The sequence below is a fragment of the Bacillus rossius genome, chromosome 1, assembly GCF_032445375.1.
Source record: "Bacillus rossius redtenbacheri isolate Brsri chromosome 1, Brsri_v3, whole genome shotgun sequence".
Lineage (NCBI taxonomy): Eukaryota > Metazoa > Arthropoda > Insecta > Phasmatodea > Bacillidae > Bacillus > Bacillus rossius.
Genome location: NC_086330.1, coordinates 118,380,072 through 118,396,336, shown reverse-complemented (window position 1 = coordinate 118,396,336; position 16,265 = coordinate 118,380,072). Strand labels below are relative to the sequence as shown.

The following is a 16,265-nucleotide window of genomic DNA, read 5'->3' as shown; positions in this document are numbered from 1 at the left end:
AGATTGTGGCAAACCTGAATAAATTACTTTCAGTTTCAACATTACAGTAGTATTCATTTAACAGATGAACTACATCTTTTACAATCGAATGCAAGCTTGCATGCACAGTTTCATCAGAAAATTGTTCCAGGTCCATTTTCAATCCATTAACTATAGGTAGGGACCCGGGAATTTCTTGAATAGCACCTGCCAAATTTCTTGAGTGAGGAAAGCAAAAATTCTTGAGTAAAATTACCAATATTCTTGAGTAAAATGCAAATTTCTTGAGTAGCAAATGTATACAAGATCAAAATAAATCGAAAAGGCTGTTTAAATTTGCTGCATAAAAGCTTACATATATCCAATTTTAAATTAATTTAAAAAAAATTAAAACCAATTTTTAAACCAGTGTTCATGCGCCTTAAGGTAATTCACATTTTTCACAAGCAATTCAATAAAATAATGTAGCTTAGGCAGACACTTAAAATGAATACACACGTGTAATCAGTAAATAATGTGTTTTCGAAGTAAAATGTCTAGTAGCTACTAGTGTTTTTTTTAAGTAAATACGTAAACTTAAATGAAAACTTCCAGAACCTCATGCAAAGGCTTCATATGCATAGGAAGACAGAAGTTCAAGGTTGGTTAGACTTAGATTTGTTCTCCTATTTGTGAGAACACCAGAAAATTGTGAGAAGAAGCGCTCACAATCCAAATTTACACAGGCATCCATATAGCTCTTAAAGCACCTACCACAAAGGATCTGTGGTCATCTTGCATTGAATTTAGTGCTTCAAATACACTAAGATTGGTGTGTGTTTTCAATAGCTCTGCGAGTTCAGCATATGCATGTACACCCTGATCAAGTTCTATGTCTTTAAGTGATGGAACTTTTGAAAAAAGAACTTTAAGTTTGTTGCTAGTAACATCCTGAGTGAGTATATTTTGCTTGTGAAACAACTCTGAAACTGGTTGCAAGTACTTGCGAGCAGGATCCTCTGCCATTAACTCGTCCAGCTTCAGCGACATGTGTTGTGCTGTTTTTTTTTTTTTTTTTTAACAATTCGCTGGTTTTTCCTTTGTGGAGACTCTTGAGCTTGTTTGGCACTTTCCTTCACTTCATCACTGAAGACACCTTCACCAAAAATTTGCAGTCTCCTCCTCACAAACTGGAGTTTTGGATAGACTTCTGAAGCCATAGGCTTAGAATTAGTTTCCAAGCTTATCAAGAATGGTTTAATGAGGGAACTGACTGATTTCAAAAAGAGTGATTGTACATGCAGCATGCCGAGATCCTCTTCGCCAAGGGTCTGTAGATGAGATGAACCACCATTGAAATTGTTCTCCCTTGCTGTCTCTGACCGCAGAAAAGCAAACAAGATCTCCCAGTTATCAGAAAGCCATTCAACTGCTGTCAACCAGGAGTTCCATCTGGTTACAACAGGAATAGGGAAAAATCCAGCACTAGAGCCTTCCTGTTGCAAAAGCTGCTGGAAAGCATAACGTTTCTTCCTGGCATTTAAAAATATCTGCTTCACTGATATTACAACTTCGTTCAATTCTGAAAGACTGTTTTTAATGAGGACTCCAAGAAGATTCACTTTATGGGCCCAGCACTGCACTTGCACAACTGAATCAGGCAACAATATGGAAATACCATCAAAACAAGATTTAATGTAAGAAGCTGCATCACTTACAAATGCCACCACCTGATCGTAGCCAACCTCCATATCTTGCAAGGCATCAGAAATAGCTCTAGCACATGTCCTGCCATTTACAGCTTCTAATGAAGTCACAGCTGCAACATACTGTTGTTGAGAGTCACAAGGCTCAACTGTAGAGAGCAAAACAACATAAATTGCTCTCCCTAACTTGTCTGTAGTTTCATCTGACATTATGGCAACACTCTTTTCTTTCAGTGCTATAACCACTTCGTCCTTTCTAAATTTTGCTAAATGTGGCAGGTAATCTCGGCGTAAGGTATCACTGCTAGGCAGGTCTCCACCACCAACTATTTGTTTTTTCAACCACTGCCTGAATGCTGGATGATCTGCTTTCTCAAGTGATATGTTTGCAGAGACCATCATTTCCACTGTCGATGTGATGAAGTTCATTTTAGCAACCTAAAAGTAAAACATGGACTTAGTATTTTTATAATTTTTTTAACAGAAATATACAACTCTAAGCTTTAACAAAAGGACATGCAGGTTTATTTAAACTGTGCTTTAGCACTGAGTACCAAAATTATGTAGCTGGCAGCTTTATCATAAACTCCCAATTATCCATTTTAATTGTGACCCGTCGATGCCCGGATAATTGAAATCCTGTAAAAAATAAAAAAAATAGAAAACAGGATTATTCGTTTCACGGTAAGAGCCGCCCTCGAATTAGTGTCTCGGCTTAAAAAATAGGGCACTGCCTCGCCATGTGGTCATTCTCCGTCTGCTGGCGACGCAGCAGTCACCCACTCCCACTGTTTGTTGTATTTATTTTTCCTACAACTCGGCGGCAAGTTAATCTTTACAGAATAACTATTAATTAATCTAAATTCATGCACGGATAACCCAAAAACCGGATATTCCGGGGCCCGGATAACCGAGAGATTACTGTAGCTACTTGTGTTCCTGAAGTGACGTACTTTTTTTTTATAAAACAATAAAATATAAAAAGGATTTGTTAATGGTTCTGTAATATACATTTCCAATATTGGTGAAAGATAATGAATGCATGCCAGCATTATATCGTGTAACACTACCGTACCTTCGCTTCCTTGGCGCCTTCGACAGCTTCAAACATCGTTTTCTGTCGTTTTCCTTTCTTGACGGCTTCAGCGTGACCATTACTTCGTATGTGTTTCTTCACACCGTCGGAAGTTTCCCACGCCACTGTTTTATTGCAAAAACGGCATATCATAATATTTTGATATTTAACCATTTCATCTTGGGAAAACTGTTTCACTCTTTCGTCAATGTTTATTTTGGGCGGCATATCCGCATATATAAACGAACGTTTCGAATATGTGTCCACCCTATGACTATTCAAACCTGACTGGACCGAGCTGGCAATACGCCTGCTCCCCTTTTACACTGTCACACACTCACTGATCATCTTCCGCCGCTGCCTTCCCCCCTTCCGCCCTTCCAACCTTCTCAACTTCCGCCAACCCGGCTATTGCAACCTGATATTGTTGACGGATAAGTAGTAAACAACCGTCTCGCGCTCGCACAAACTTTTTTTTCTGTCATGGATCCGAAAAATTCGCGGATAATCTTGAATACATACAGAAATTCGTGGGTACTGCCGAATTTTAACAAATTCGCGAGTATTTCTTGATTCAAAAAACATATTAAATCATTTTTATAATGTATTTAATATTTTTAACAACATTTTAAATGGTTTTAACAATTTTCGCGAATTCGCGAGTCGCGAATTTCCCGGGTCCCTAACTATAGGGATAATTTCAGAGGTGGCTCTGTGGAACAGCTCAAGCAAAGGTAATACCTTCTCCATGAGACCCCAGTCAGCAGAGGACAAGTCAACCAGATAGTAAATTTAGTTCTGGAAGCAAGTACATAACCGCTTTTCTTTGCTCAAAGAGTCGCTGTAGCATAAAAAATGTGCTGTCCCATCTAGTGGGTTCATCTTGCTTTAGACAATTTTTTGGCAAACTGTTTTGTTGTTGAAATTCTGCCAATTTCTTTGTGGCTAACACGGAATGATGGAAGTGGCCTACAACTTTCTTTGCTCCACTGCACATGACATGCACATTTCTCTGTTTCAACACTAATTGTAGTGTGTGGGCTGCACAGGGAGCTCTGTCTAGTCTTGCTTCCTTTATTCCTGAAATCATATTCTTTGCATTATCTGTAATAACACAGTGAATTTTGGATTGGCTGATTTCCCATGATTCAAGGGTAGTTTTCAAGAAACTGGAAATATTACCTGCAGCATGGTGGTGAAAGGTAAATGGAATCACTTCCAAGTGTACTCTAGTATTTCCATTTCACTGGTAAAGGAATGAAAAGTTAATGACATGTAGTCTTGTTTTGAAATTGAAGACCACATGTCCTATGTTAAACTACCGTGCAATACTGACTTGAGAGAGAGTTTCATTTTGTTCTTGGGTTTCATTATATAACTCTGGAATGAGTTTCCTTGAGGAAGTACTGCGATGAGGTATTGTATATCTGGGTTCCAAATATGACATGAGATTGCAAAAACCTGGAATGAAGTAAAAAAAAAATTATTAATTCATTATTCATTATAAAATAACAAAGGGCAGACTGTGTTTGAGCTTACACTCTTAGTTCAGCTTTCAATGGCAGCCTACTTTATTTAAGTAAGCAAAATATATAAGTTAATGACTTATATTTGAGATCACAATGTTTTTTATGCATTTTAGGCTAAATTTTAATTGTATTGCATAAACTAAATTAATAGAAAAACTATTCTTACCGGGATCTTCAACGAAACTGAAGGGCTGTAAGTCCTTGCACACCATTTCGGTTATAAGTCGCGTAATTTTAACAGCTCTTGGGCTAGTTTGTGGAAGTGGTGTTTTCTTTGTGAAGAGTTCTAACACCAAAGTTTGTTTCAGTCCGTCAGACTATTGTAGCTTGGCAGGCGTACTGTGTATTTTAATTCTGACACCAGAAGTAGTTGCATCTAACATACTTTCATGACTTGCATCGCTGTCTGTCATTGTTTCCATTTTCAATATATCTGCATTTATTTCACGGTCATGAAATGACATTAAATGTCTCAACAAATTTGTGGTGTTGAAACCACGTGTCGAATTTCCACCACGTGAAATTTCGGCTTTGCAAAGGTTGCATCTTGCTTTCCCCTCATCACCTACAACAACGGTAAAATGTTTCCAAACAAAGCTGCTTTTCTTTGACATTTACAATCAAAATGCAATATTTAACTGAAAAATATAAACTCCAATTTTTAACTCTGACTTTCAAAACATTAACAAAATGACTAAACGAAAAACGTGATGAAAATATTGTTGTAAACACGCCAGACAGTCGAGGTCAACTATCGCAGTTTGTCACACAATCAATTAGTAATGGATGGTTTCATATCGAGCCGTCCATATGCATACCCGTGTTTTATCGCATAATCGTTGCACCGTTATTTTAAGACGTCCAAATTTGGAGGGGAAAAAAGTCGCAATATGTTTTGGTCCCGCTGTTAGATTCTAACTGCTTTGTGTATGTAGTTTTCCCATGTAAAACAATGTATTTTATAGTTGAAATTTATTATTCATTTGCATTTTACCATTTACGTATTAAATTTACAGAAATACGAAGTTGTCTGATGTGTAAAATTTTCTTTTAAAGATGTTTTCAAGCGTTTTAACCTTTATCTGTTCGTCTTCGCCGCCGCTAGGTATCGCATACAAAAATGTAGCCGGTTGGTATTATTCATGTTTAATTTTGTTGATTCCAATGTAGGGCGAGCGCACGTCGTCCAATATTGATATCGTTAGCTCGCCGTACGCATGCAACGTGCGCACTCTTTCTCTTTTCGCATTAACTAAATTTAATAACCGGCCCTTTTTGGTGGTAAGTGTGTACTACAACGAATGACGATAGTTCAGAAAACAAACCTCGACAACGTAGCAAACATATAAACACAACGATGAAAATTAACAAGTAGTATGGACAACACAACGATGAAATGCGTTTTATTTTTTCTGTTTTAAGTTGAACAAAACGTTTTTGTTGCATGACTTATTAAATGGTTTGGTGTGCTTTTGTTTACTCTTTTTAAACAAATGTACTTTTCATGAATATTTTTATTTTTTAAGAATAACTTTACTTAATTTTTTTCTGCAGAAAAGATTAAAACACGTAAGTAACGTAAATGTTACTTAAAAAGTCAAGCAACAGTTCTGAAGCAAAAAATGTGTCGGCGCTTTTGTGTACGTAAAGAGATTTTTTTTTGTCTTCAGAAAGCAGTAATCGGCAAAAGGATCTGCATGAATGAAGCCGATCATGCAAATGGCAAAATGACCAAAATCAGCCTATCTTAATAATCGGCAAAGGCATCGGCTCACCCCTAATTTATACCTTACCAACTGTATTAATAGTATCACTCCAGTCATTTTATTTTATTTACTTTATCATTTGCATTCAAAATTAAAGTTAGTTTTTTACTAAGCCAAGTAAGTATAACTTCTAATGTGCATAGTAAGTACATGCACCTATTTTTTTTAATTTTCAGATTCCCATGAAAATTGAATCCTTGGCAGGATTAGGTGTTATCAAAGTGGAATGTGGTTCCCAGTTCTCTGTCGCTCTCACACGCTCGGGAAGTGTGTATACATGGTTTGTAAATAAATATTTTTCTTCTATTTTGGCTAGTCTAATTTTTTGATAGTGTAGAAGCAGAATTCATTCATAATGAGAATGATTTATGGATTTGTATCAATATAAGAAAAATTAATTTTTATAAAGTATTTTAAGTTAATTATTTAAATAAATTAGTATTATCATATTGATATACTATATATTATGTTACATTTGTATATACTCTGTGAGAATTATAATTTTAAAGTCATTGGAAGTTTGTAATGCAATTAAAGCTCTTATTTGCTTTAAACTGCAAATTCGTAGAAAAAAAAAGTGTTTTCTGTAATTTTTACTACAGCACATTGGGATTCATAAACTATGCATATAAGAAATATTGATTGTAACCATAAGTTATAGGAAGTTGTGAATTAACACTAAGTAATAACATAGAATGTTCTTTGAATTACATATAGTTTACATTTTTTAAACAGAGAAATGCTACTTGTTCCGTGACTACGGAAGTTAAAGAATTCACCCGAAAATTGGTGAATTCTAGCAGCGCCCAGCACCAACTTGTGTCTAGGCGGCCATCTTATTTTTACTGTCCTTTGTTGGACACACAAGCAAGGAGAAAGTTTCTTCCGCATCCAACCAACAACAAAAAGAAAAACACTGTTACATGTCCACGCTCCGAGCACAAACAAATGAGAAATATATACAAATGGTCCTTTTTTAAAGTCACTGAACACTGCTGCTAGAACATTTTTTGTTTAAGATCTTAAGTGCCACATAATTTTTGAGGGGATTTATTTTAAGGTGTTTTCTTTTATTTATGTTTATATTTAGTAATTATTATTTTTAATTAATCAATACTTCAAGGCAAACTCATTATCATTCAAGATGAAAAAATTGTTTTTTATATTGTTACTTTAATGTAATATAAACTATAATTTTAAAATTAAAAACGTATAAGAATGCATGTTTGGCAGTAGAAGAAACATAAATAAATATACATGGATAAATAAGAGGTGCAGGATCAAAAAAGATATAGTTTTTTTTTTCTCAACCCACTTGTCTTGTAAACAGTTAATACATAGTCCTTTTACTCAATAATGACAGCCATTTAATTTCAGGTGTTCAAGATTTCCCTTAGTTACGCTCCAGATTACTATGTTATAACCAACCCTTCATAGTTTGTAGCTGTCTCCTGCACATGTGTATTGTATTTGTACAGGGGTAAAGGGGATTACCATCGCCTGGGGCATGGGACAGACGATCACGTGAGGCGGCCACGTAAAGTGGCAGCTCTTCAGGGGAAAAAGATTATTTGCATTGCCACAGGTCAGTAGTTTCTAAAATATTGTTTTGTTCAGAAGTGCGAACCTTTTCCTCAACTCCCCAGAAATCAGCAATGTAGTATGGGTATGTTGTGTGACATTGTTTACTTTATGTGCTTGTTGTGCTTGGCTCGCAGGCTCGCTGCACTGTGTCGCATGCAGTGACCAAGGAGAGGTGTACACGTGGGGCGACAATGATGAGGGGCAGCTGGGGGATGGCACCACCAATGCCATCCAGCGACCGAGATTGGTGGTTGCCCTGCAGGTAATGATGGACAGGACTTTAAGAGGTGCCTCTATTGAAGACATGCCACTTCATTTTTAACATACTGAACATACTGCACATGCAGTGGCAGACTTGCCAGACATCAGTTTAGTCACATGGCTAAAGGTCTCGCAGGTTGTGTGAGTGTAGTTATATGGTAGTTGCTTGACATTTTATAATTTTTTTTCTCTTATAGAATTTAAGTTGTTTTAAATCCCTTATTTAGTTAGAGGGAAGGTAGTGTATGGAAGCATAACATTATTATATATATTTAGAATGATAATCAGCCTATCAGTTTGAAAAAGCACAGAGTTTATTAGTCCTGAGTTGCAATTTGATGGTTCAAAGCCGACTTTAGTCTTTTAAATTATGTTATCTAAAAACTTTCTGTGTATAGCTATGTAATATAAAGTGATAACTATGCCCTGTATGCTGGGGCATGTTATTCCTTAGAAAAATGACATGATGTAAGCAGGTGTGCAACATCGCTATTAAAACATTTGTGTCACCATTCCACTGCTAATTTTGCGATAAGTTTTTGAAATTATACGTCATGGCGGAGCTAGTTGTTGAGATTTTATAAACAGTAAAACTCTTTGTATTCCTGCATTCCAATGCAGTGAGATTTTGATATTGCATTATTATTATTATTATTATTGCTAGTTTGTTCTGCATTGAATTGCTACTTGTTAACGAAAGAATGTGTGTGTAAAGAAACGCACGTGTTGCTGTTTGTGTGGGGCGGTGGAGCAAGGTGGTGGTGACGTGCAGGCCAAGAAGATAACGCACGTGGCATGCGGCTCGGCGCACACGCTGGCATGGAGCACGGACAAGCCCGTGTCGGCCAGCAGGCTGCCGGCGGGCACGCCCCTGGAGTACGACCTGGTGCACGAGCTGGCCCTCCCGGCGCTGCGCAACAGGCTGGTGCTGCTGCACCACTTCTCGGAGCTGTTCTGCCCCGTGGTCGCCATGTTCCCTGCGCAGGGCGAGGGCAGTCTGGACCAGCTGCGGGCCATTCTCGTGTCCTCCACCAAGGAGGCCACCTTCAAGAAGGTATGGCTACATGTCGCTAGCACTTCAGTTCATTTGGAACAAGTTTACTAACAATTTTATTAGTGAATGGTCGAGTCACCCTATTTCAGCATCGAGTCGAGTTCTAGTTAAACAAAGAAATTTATCTTCGAGTCGAACTCGAGCCGAACTCATGGAAATTTGTCAAGATGAGTCAAACTTTTTGCAGCACTTGCATCTAGCTGTCTGATGATCAATTTTTTCAAAAAATTCCCAAATCTCTGCTCTTGATTTCTGTTCGTCACTTTGGGACGTCCCAGGACGTACAAACGTATCCATTCCACTCAGAAGCGGATCCAGGGGGGTGGGGGTCACGGGTGCAAGGGTGCACGTGCCTCCCCCAGAAGGTTTAAAGACGCACTGGATAAATTAGTGCATGAAATAAATTTTTATGTAATTTAATGAAAATACGTTCATGTAGTTTACATTTTACGGTACTTATTCATTAGAGCCGCACATCGAAGTTACTTCTAATAATCGATAATCTCGATTCAAGGTAGTACAAGTAGTTCCAGCTAACGCCGCCAGGAATTGCTAGGAACTGTTGGGAACGGCCAAGAATGTTCCAGGATCCAGGCAGAAGGGATAGTATCTACAGTCAAAACTCTATCTATCGAACTCGCATGTATCGATTGTCCGTATTTATCATATACTTTGTACGGTCCCGGCAAAATTGCCATACAACTAAGGTTAAAAAAGTCCGCTTGTACCGATGTTCGAATTATCGTTTTGTCTGCATTGATCATACAAAATATGTGGTCCCGTCACTATAAATTATAATTGATGATCGTTTAACCATAAAGATTTTGCAGAAATAACCATTTCTTTTAGTGGTGCACCGATGCAGATACCGATGAATCGTAATCGGCGATTATGGGTACTTACCGATTAATCGTAATCGGCGATTATCTTAACGATTACTTTGCCGATTATCTATGTCCCGGCGTAATTAAGTAGGTTTTTACCGTGTAATATTTTGTTACACATTTTAGGACGAAATACGGTAATATTCGTATATAATAAAAAATTCATCTAACTCCGTTATATCAAGATTACAGATATTTCGTTAAGTTTAATAGATCTCATTGCCTCGAACAATAAAAAATACATTTTTCCTACACGTTTATTTACGTTTTGTCTTTTGTTCAGTGGCCTTGTACATTACCTATAGCCAGAGACGTAAAATAGATGGCACGCAATCAAAATAAATACCACAAGCAGTTGCATTGAATTCTATGAGAATCAATCTTTTCGAGTCGTAGTAGCGGTTCAAAATCGTGGTCCCGATACATTTCAGAGTTTATCACTGTGTTTTACAAACTCGTTATGGGCGTCTTTGGTAACATTATCCGTTGTTGTGTTATTTGTATGTGACGTTAAAAGTGAAAAAGTATTTATAATTTTATATATTCAGTCAACATAAATAAAATCACGTGTGCTAGAATTGGTTTTGAGTCATTTTTATATAATTTTAGTGAGATGGCGACTAGGGAGAAAAAAGTGAAGTGTTGAAACATTTTTCTATAAACTCAAGTGAACAAAATATAGCAACATGTTTACATTGTTAACCGGTAATTTCTCGATGCAACCTTATGTGATAGTTGATAATAATGCTAGTTTTCCGCAACAAAAACTTACCCACTGTAAATAACAATTATTAGACTGTAGTTCAAGTTGTTTACAATAACAAATATAAATAGAAGTTAATTTAATTTACACTTTGCAATGACTTAATAGTGTATTTTATATATTTTTATACTGTTGTTATAACTGTATTCTCAATTTTACCTAATCTTGTTATTAAATTCACATGGGAATAAAAATTTTTGTGTGCATTATTACACTTAAAAAAATTTGTTTATATAATCGGTAACTGAATCGGTATCTGCCGATTATTGCTCTCATAATTGGTAATCGGTAAAGTCATATCGGTGCACCACTAATTTCTTTGAAAGAAACTGTCATAAAAACAGTAATGATAGTATATAGAAATAGTAAAAATCACCTTAAATCTGCAGCCATTTTATAATAGCAACGAGTGAACTGTCAACAAACGGGAAGCCTACAACTCACGTAGTTTAGGTTCCCTACCACGTTCGTGCAACTTCGGATTTCTTTCAAAAATTGAAATTAAAAAAATCGAAGGGTTAGGTTAGGTTAGGTCAGTCACAACATGCTTGGTTTTCATTGGAAACTTCTGATTTAGCGGCTGAAGTGGCGTTAATACCAAAACGCAAAACTTCGGAAATCTTCGGAAATTTCTTGCAGGGAACCGAAACTACGTGAGTTGTAGGTTTCCCGTCAACAAACAGTAGATGGCTAACATTGGTGCCATATTTCCGTGAAATTGACTCGTCACGAAACGTTGCCACACAATCGATTTGTATTTATGTAAGAAACTTTTTCAAGTCGGCTAAAATGGTAACGTAAAAAACAAAACATTTTATACCGTACGTATATAAAATCACTTCAAGAATAAACATGTCCCTTATTATGACAGCATTAACACACAATATATTTGCTCAAATTAAAAAATTCCTTGGGTACTTTAAGTGTAGATAAGATTAGCTAGTAGGCCTAAAAACATCGTGAAAAACGCAACGTTTATAGTCGGAAATGAACATTTTAAATCGCAAAATAAACATATTTTATAACATGGAAAGTTTCTTTTATTTCTAAACATGTAATAATTTAAGTCTAGGCGTTTAAAAGTCCGAGTAATCATAGCAGGAGACAATTAAAAATGCACGACGGAAAAACGTAAACTCAGGAATGTATAAACGTAAGGGAAATGTCGGGAATATTAGACGTGGCTACTTGTAAGTTATTGTATTTATGTCACAACTTAGCCGAAGTACTGGTACGAGACATAAACTTCACAAGATAAAATGAGCGGAGTCTACTGTTTTATACGTATTTTATAATTTTGGAAGTACGGTGTTGTACAGTTTACACATATTTTTTAAACTAACCATTTATTTCTGGGGATCGTAAATAATTATTGGTATCAAGACATCAAGATGAACGTAAACTTGAACATGTCACGGCAACGAGAAAACTGGCGCGTATACAAATAAACTGGTATTATAACTGGACAAAACTGGTACACAGGAGGTGGAGCTTATATTTTTTCCCGCTAAGCTCGCATCTATTGGCTGGCTGCTGATGGAAGATCACGAGTCTGGGCGGAGCGTTGAATTTGTTATACTGCGCATGCGCAACTCAGAGAACAGAGAGAGCCAGCCGGCGACTACACCGCGCCGTAACAACAGCTGATCGAGTACAATGACCTTTCTCCGCGCACGGCGCACTATTGACGGTAAATATCCATCAATTTGCGGCCTTTTTTTTATTTTTTTTTTTTACTGTGGCATAATGCGTATGTGTAATGTAGCCCGTATTTGTTCTGAACGCTGTATTTTAATTAGCTTTAACGTATTTCTTACAATTTTTCATTTTTTTTTACCTTTTTTTTTTTCGAAAATCTGTACGTACGACTGAGGTGTACGTACGAACCGGGGGCCGTACAAGCGAGGTTTACTGTAGTTGAGAACACTTGCTGGACGAATTAGGATTATTGAAGAAATTGAAATTGAATTGTAAGTCTATTGTGCATAGGATATGTTTTTTTTAAAGTGTAAATTGAATTAAGTAAAATGCTTCCATTTTTATTTTTTTTTCAATTGATTAAACTTTAATGACAAATAATTTATATATTTCTGACACTAATTTTGAGGTTGAAATATTTTTTTCAAAATCTAAGAGTGAAGTCCACATCTATTGAATGTCCGCATCATCTGAATTTTTTTGTTGGTCCCCTGAAAAACAATAGTTAGAGGTTTGACTGTATAACCTAGGGCAGGTTATGTGGCTTAGTGAGTTACCATCTCGCCCAACATCATTTTATTAGGGATGGGCCGGTCGAATCCAGGATTCGTCGAATCCCTCGAATCCAAGGGTTTTGAGGGATTCGACGAATCTGCGAAGATTCGACGAATCTGCGAGGATTCAAGTAACTAATTGGCGAAAACCACACACATTAGTAAACATTCAGCCAAGAACAAGAGAAATATGTCAGTAGATATAACCGTATTTACCCGAATATAATGTGATGATTTTTATCAAAATATCCAAAACTGAAAGTGGGGATCGCAGTATAACCGCAAACCTACATCTTTGCCGCTCGAAGAATGTTTATAATGACGCGGCGCGGCGAGACAACTGTGTCAAGGTCAGGGCCGGCGGCAGCAATGCGGAAAAAACTTGAAGTATGTGATTTAAGGGATGATAGTCACACATTTTATAATCAAACTGTGCATAAAAAACACATTTCGTTCAAATTAAAACAGAAAAACGGAACTCGGACGTAAGACGGAATTAACGCATAATTATCTTCGTAGTACATACTAACGAAAAAATAGGTAGTTTACTCAGTATTTGATAGAGCGCGCGCAGGGCATTCTATCATTGGCGATTTATCGATAGCCCACTACGTGCGCGCACTCTATATGGGAATCAACGTAACCAAACGTGAATGATGCTAAGATGCAACGACATAATTCAACACGTTTGAAAATATCTTTAAAAAAATTTCCATATTAAATCAGTAAGTGGACCAAAAACGAAGCAGGCTGGACCCTGAGAGACTCAAAATGCTTGTGTTTTTAAACAAAAACTTGGACATATGAAACAGCATTTTCATACATTGCAGATTTTGTGATCTTGGTTGCTGATTCTACTTATAGGAGAATCCCGTTATAGCTAGCATGGTAATAGCGAGAACACGGCTATAACGAGGTCTTTTTAAGGAATTTACTGCGTGATCGCGTGTTGCGCGCCTTGGTTATTTGTCTGCTTTATCTCCACCCCTCTTGCTCTCCACAAGACATCTTGCCGTTGAAACCTGTCACATTCTTCAGCCGTGCAGTCGCCACCTAAGTGCGTGGCTTTAAAAATAGAATCCCATCCTTTCTTTTATCAAACTTCCGCTTGGCTTCAAGGCCGAGGTATGCTCGACTCGAATAAACCAAGCCTTTGAATATACATATACTTGTACGCATTTCTTATTATTTAGAAAATAGACAAAATCTATTTTTCCCACCAATTAACATAACAATGCACCCTTTTTTTAAAAATATAAATACTCTTAATTAATTTGTTGGGACATATTCATTAACGAATAATAAAATTGTTTATAACTATGTTAGGGCAAAAAAGTTATAGAGCCGTCTTTATACTTGTTGCTAATTGATCGCGTTAATAATACACAAATATTTATAAACTTGTTTGGAATTATTTGTCGTGACACGTTTATAAACACGTCACATTATTTATTTTACTATTTGACAAATAGTAGGCACTACCATATTTATTTCCGAATCGCTAGGACAGTTTTCTTGTTTTGTTTCGGTCAGTTGTTGGGGTATCCGCCCGGGAAGGGGGTGGTGATGGTTTGAGTTTAATCCCAAATTTATTTTCAAATAAGCTTACAGGTTTCTTTAAATGAAAAAAAGTATAGTTTTACAGCGACTATTTCGTTTGAGGCGTACGTGCGTTGCCGCATTCTTGCTTTTTTGTAAGGAATTAAATCGTTGTGCTACACTAGCGCTGCCTGTTAACTACATCCCGAACCAACATGGCCGCCAGCAGACAGCCCGCGTAGACAATAGATAGCAGGACAATGCTGTGTCGGCCGCGGGCCAAGCCGAGTAATTGATTGCGGGCAGAGATGCTATACTTACGTGGCATGGTAGGGCATTCTGGTTATTTTGATGATATCTGTGATCGCATCCGTACTTGTGGGGTATCGTTTTAAAGATAATTCTCACATCTGCTCACAGAAATTAAGATTTCATTAATAAAACCTGTTATTTTCCAATTATACAGGTTCAAACAATTTTTATGCTATTTTCGGTTTATTTTTATTTTTGGGGGGCCAAAATCTGTCCAATTCGTTTATAGGGAGGATAAAACCCGGAACTGTGACACCTCGGTACAACGAGACTCTAGGTATTTTTAAAAAGGTCTTTCATGTGTGCAGAGGATATGTAATTTTAATTTTGTAAAGAACTACAATCTACGACAGCTTTGGTTTTTGATGTCTTTTCAGTTTATTATTATGGTTTTTAAATTAGGCTTCTGTGCTTATTGAATGTAACTATCTTAAGTACCTGACGTTCATATTACTTAAATTAACTCATGAGTAGTGTTACAGTAGGTTTTTTTTAAAAAATTTTAGGTCATATTAACTAGCGTCGCAGGCCCGTATTTCATCAAGTAAGTTTCTTGTATTTGTTTTATGCCTTTTTTAATGGAATAATCTGTGTTTTAGGTTCATTTGTACTAGAAAACAACAATTTGAATGAAAAAAAATTTTTTTTAATAATTTTTTTTTTCATGGATTTGGATTCGATATTCGACAAATCCTTAAAGGATTTGACTAAGTATTCGGATTCGGCCAAAAATAGGATTCGACCCATCCCTACATTTTAGTATTTTTATTTATACGTTAGTTTATATTTAGTGTTTTTAATTCAGTGCTGTCAAGATGAATAGTAAGTAAAAGAGGAGACAACTGGGCTTGTATTCTTTTTTCTGCAAAAAATCGAAGGTAAGTGAATCCCAAAATTATATAGGACTGTGTATGTACTTATTTTCATTGAATCGGTGTTCTACTGTACTTTAAACTCATTAAACTAAGTGTTTTTTTTTTCTGTATGTATTTTCACATTTCCAGAGTTACCATACGTAATTATAATACTTCCGTGACAGACCATTTTTGTTTCAAAAAGGAGCTTTCGAAATGTGTCTAAACGTAAGCTAAGAAATTATTTTGGAATCAGCTAAAAAATTAAACAAACTTTAATACATTTTAATATTATGCAAACACTTAGAAGACATTAGCAGGTTATAGGTTCATCCGTTCACCTGTCAAAAGTATAAAGTTACCAAGCTTTAGACGGATGAGTGGATGATTTTTTTCAGTCCATGTTATTGGGTGCAGGTCACGTAATTGACAGACGGATGACGCATGGACGGGCTATTGTAATTCCGGCCTTAGTTGCTAACACCCTTACAATCAAATTATACAGCAATTATTCTATTGTCATGCCGTCAACTTATTGGGAATAAGTTTGTAAAGTGCGTACGTAAATTCGTTATGTTAACTAATTATTTTTATATTTTTTATATTTATATATATAGGTATATATTTTTGGGGTGTTTTGTAGGTATTTTAATATTGTAATGTGAACTTGCTTAAATTAATTGAAAGAAAAATTACGTACAAATTACATACCAACAATAGCCCAGGTT

General features: G+C 36.4%; 1 protein-coding gene across 2 annotated transcripts in view; it reads left to right on the top strand.

Annotated features, from left to right (window-relative positions):
• The window catches only part of LOC134543153 (E3 ubiquitin-protein ligase HERC2), a 374,433-nt gene that overhangs the window by 318,659 nt on the left and 39,509 nt on the right, over positions 1-16,265 (top strand). For both annotated transcript variants that reach the window (XM_063388026.1, XM_063388017.1), the window contains exons 71-74: positions 6,211-6,314; positions 7,513-7,619; positions 7,753-7,880; positions 8,652-8,933. In XM_063388026.1, the coding sequence (XP_063244096.1) occupies positions 6,211-6,314; positions 7,513-7,619; positions 7,753-7,880; positions 8,652-8,933 (621 nt within the window). The remainder of the gene's footprint in view (positions 1-6,210; positions 6,315-7,512; positions 7,620-7,752; positions 7,881-8,651; positions 8,934-16,265) is intronic.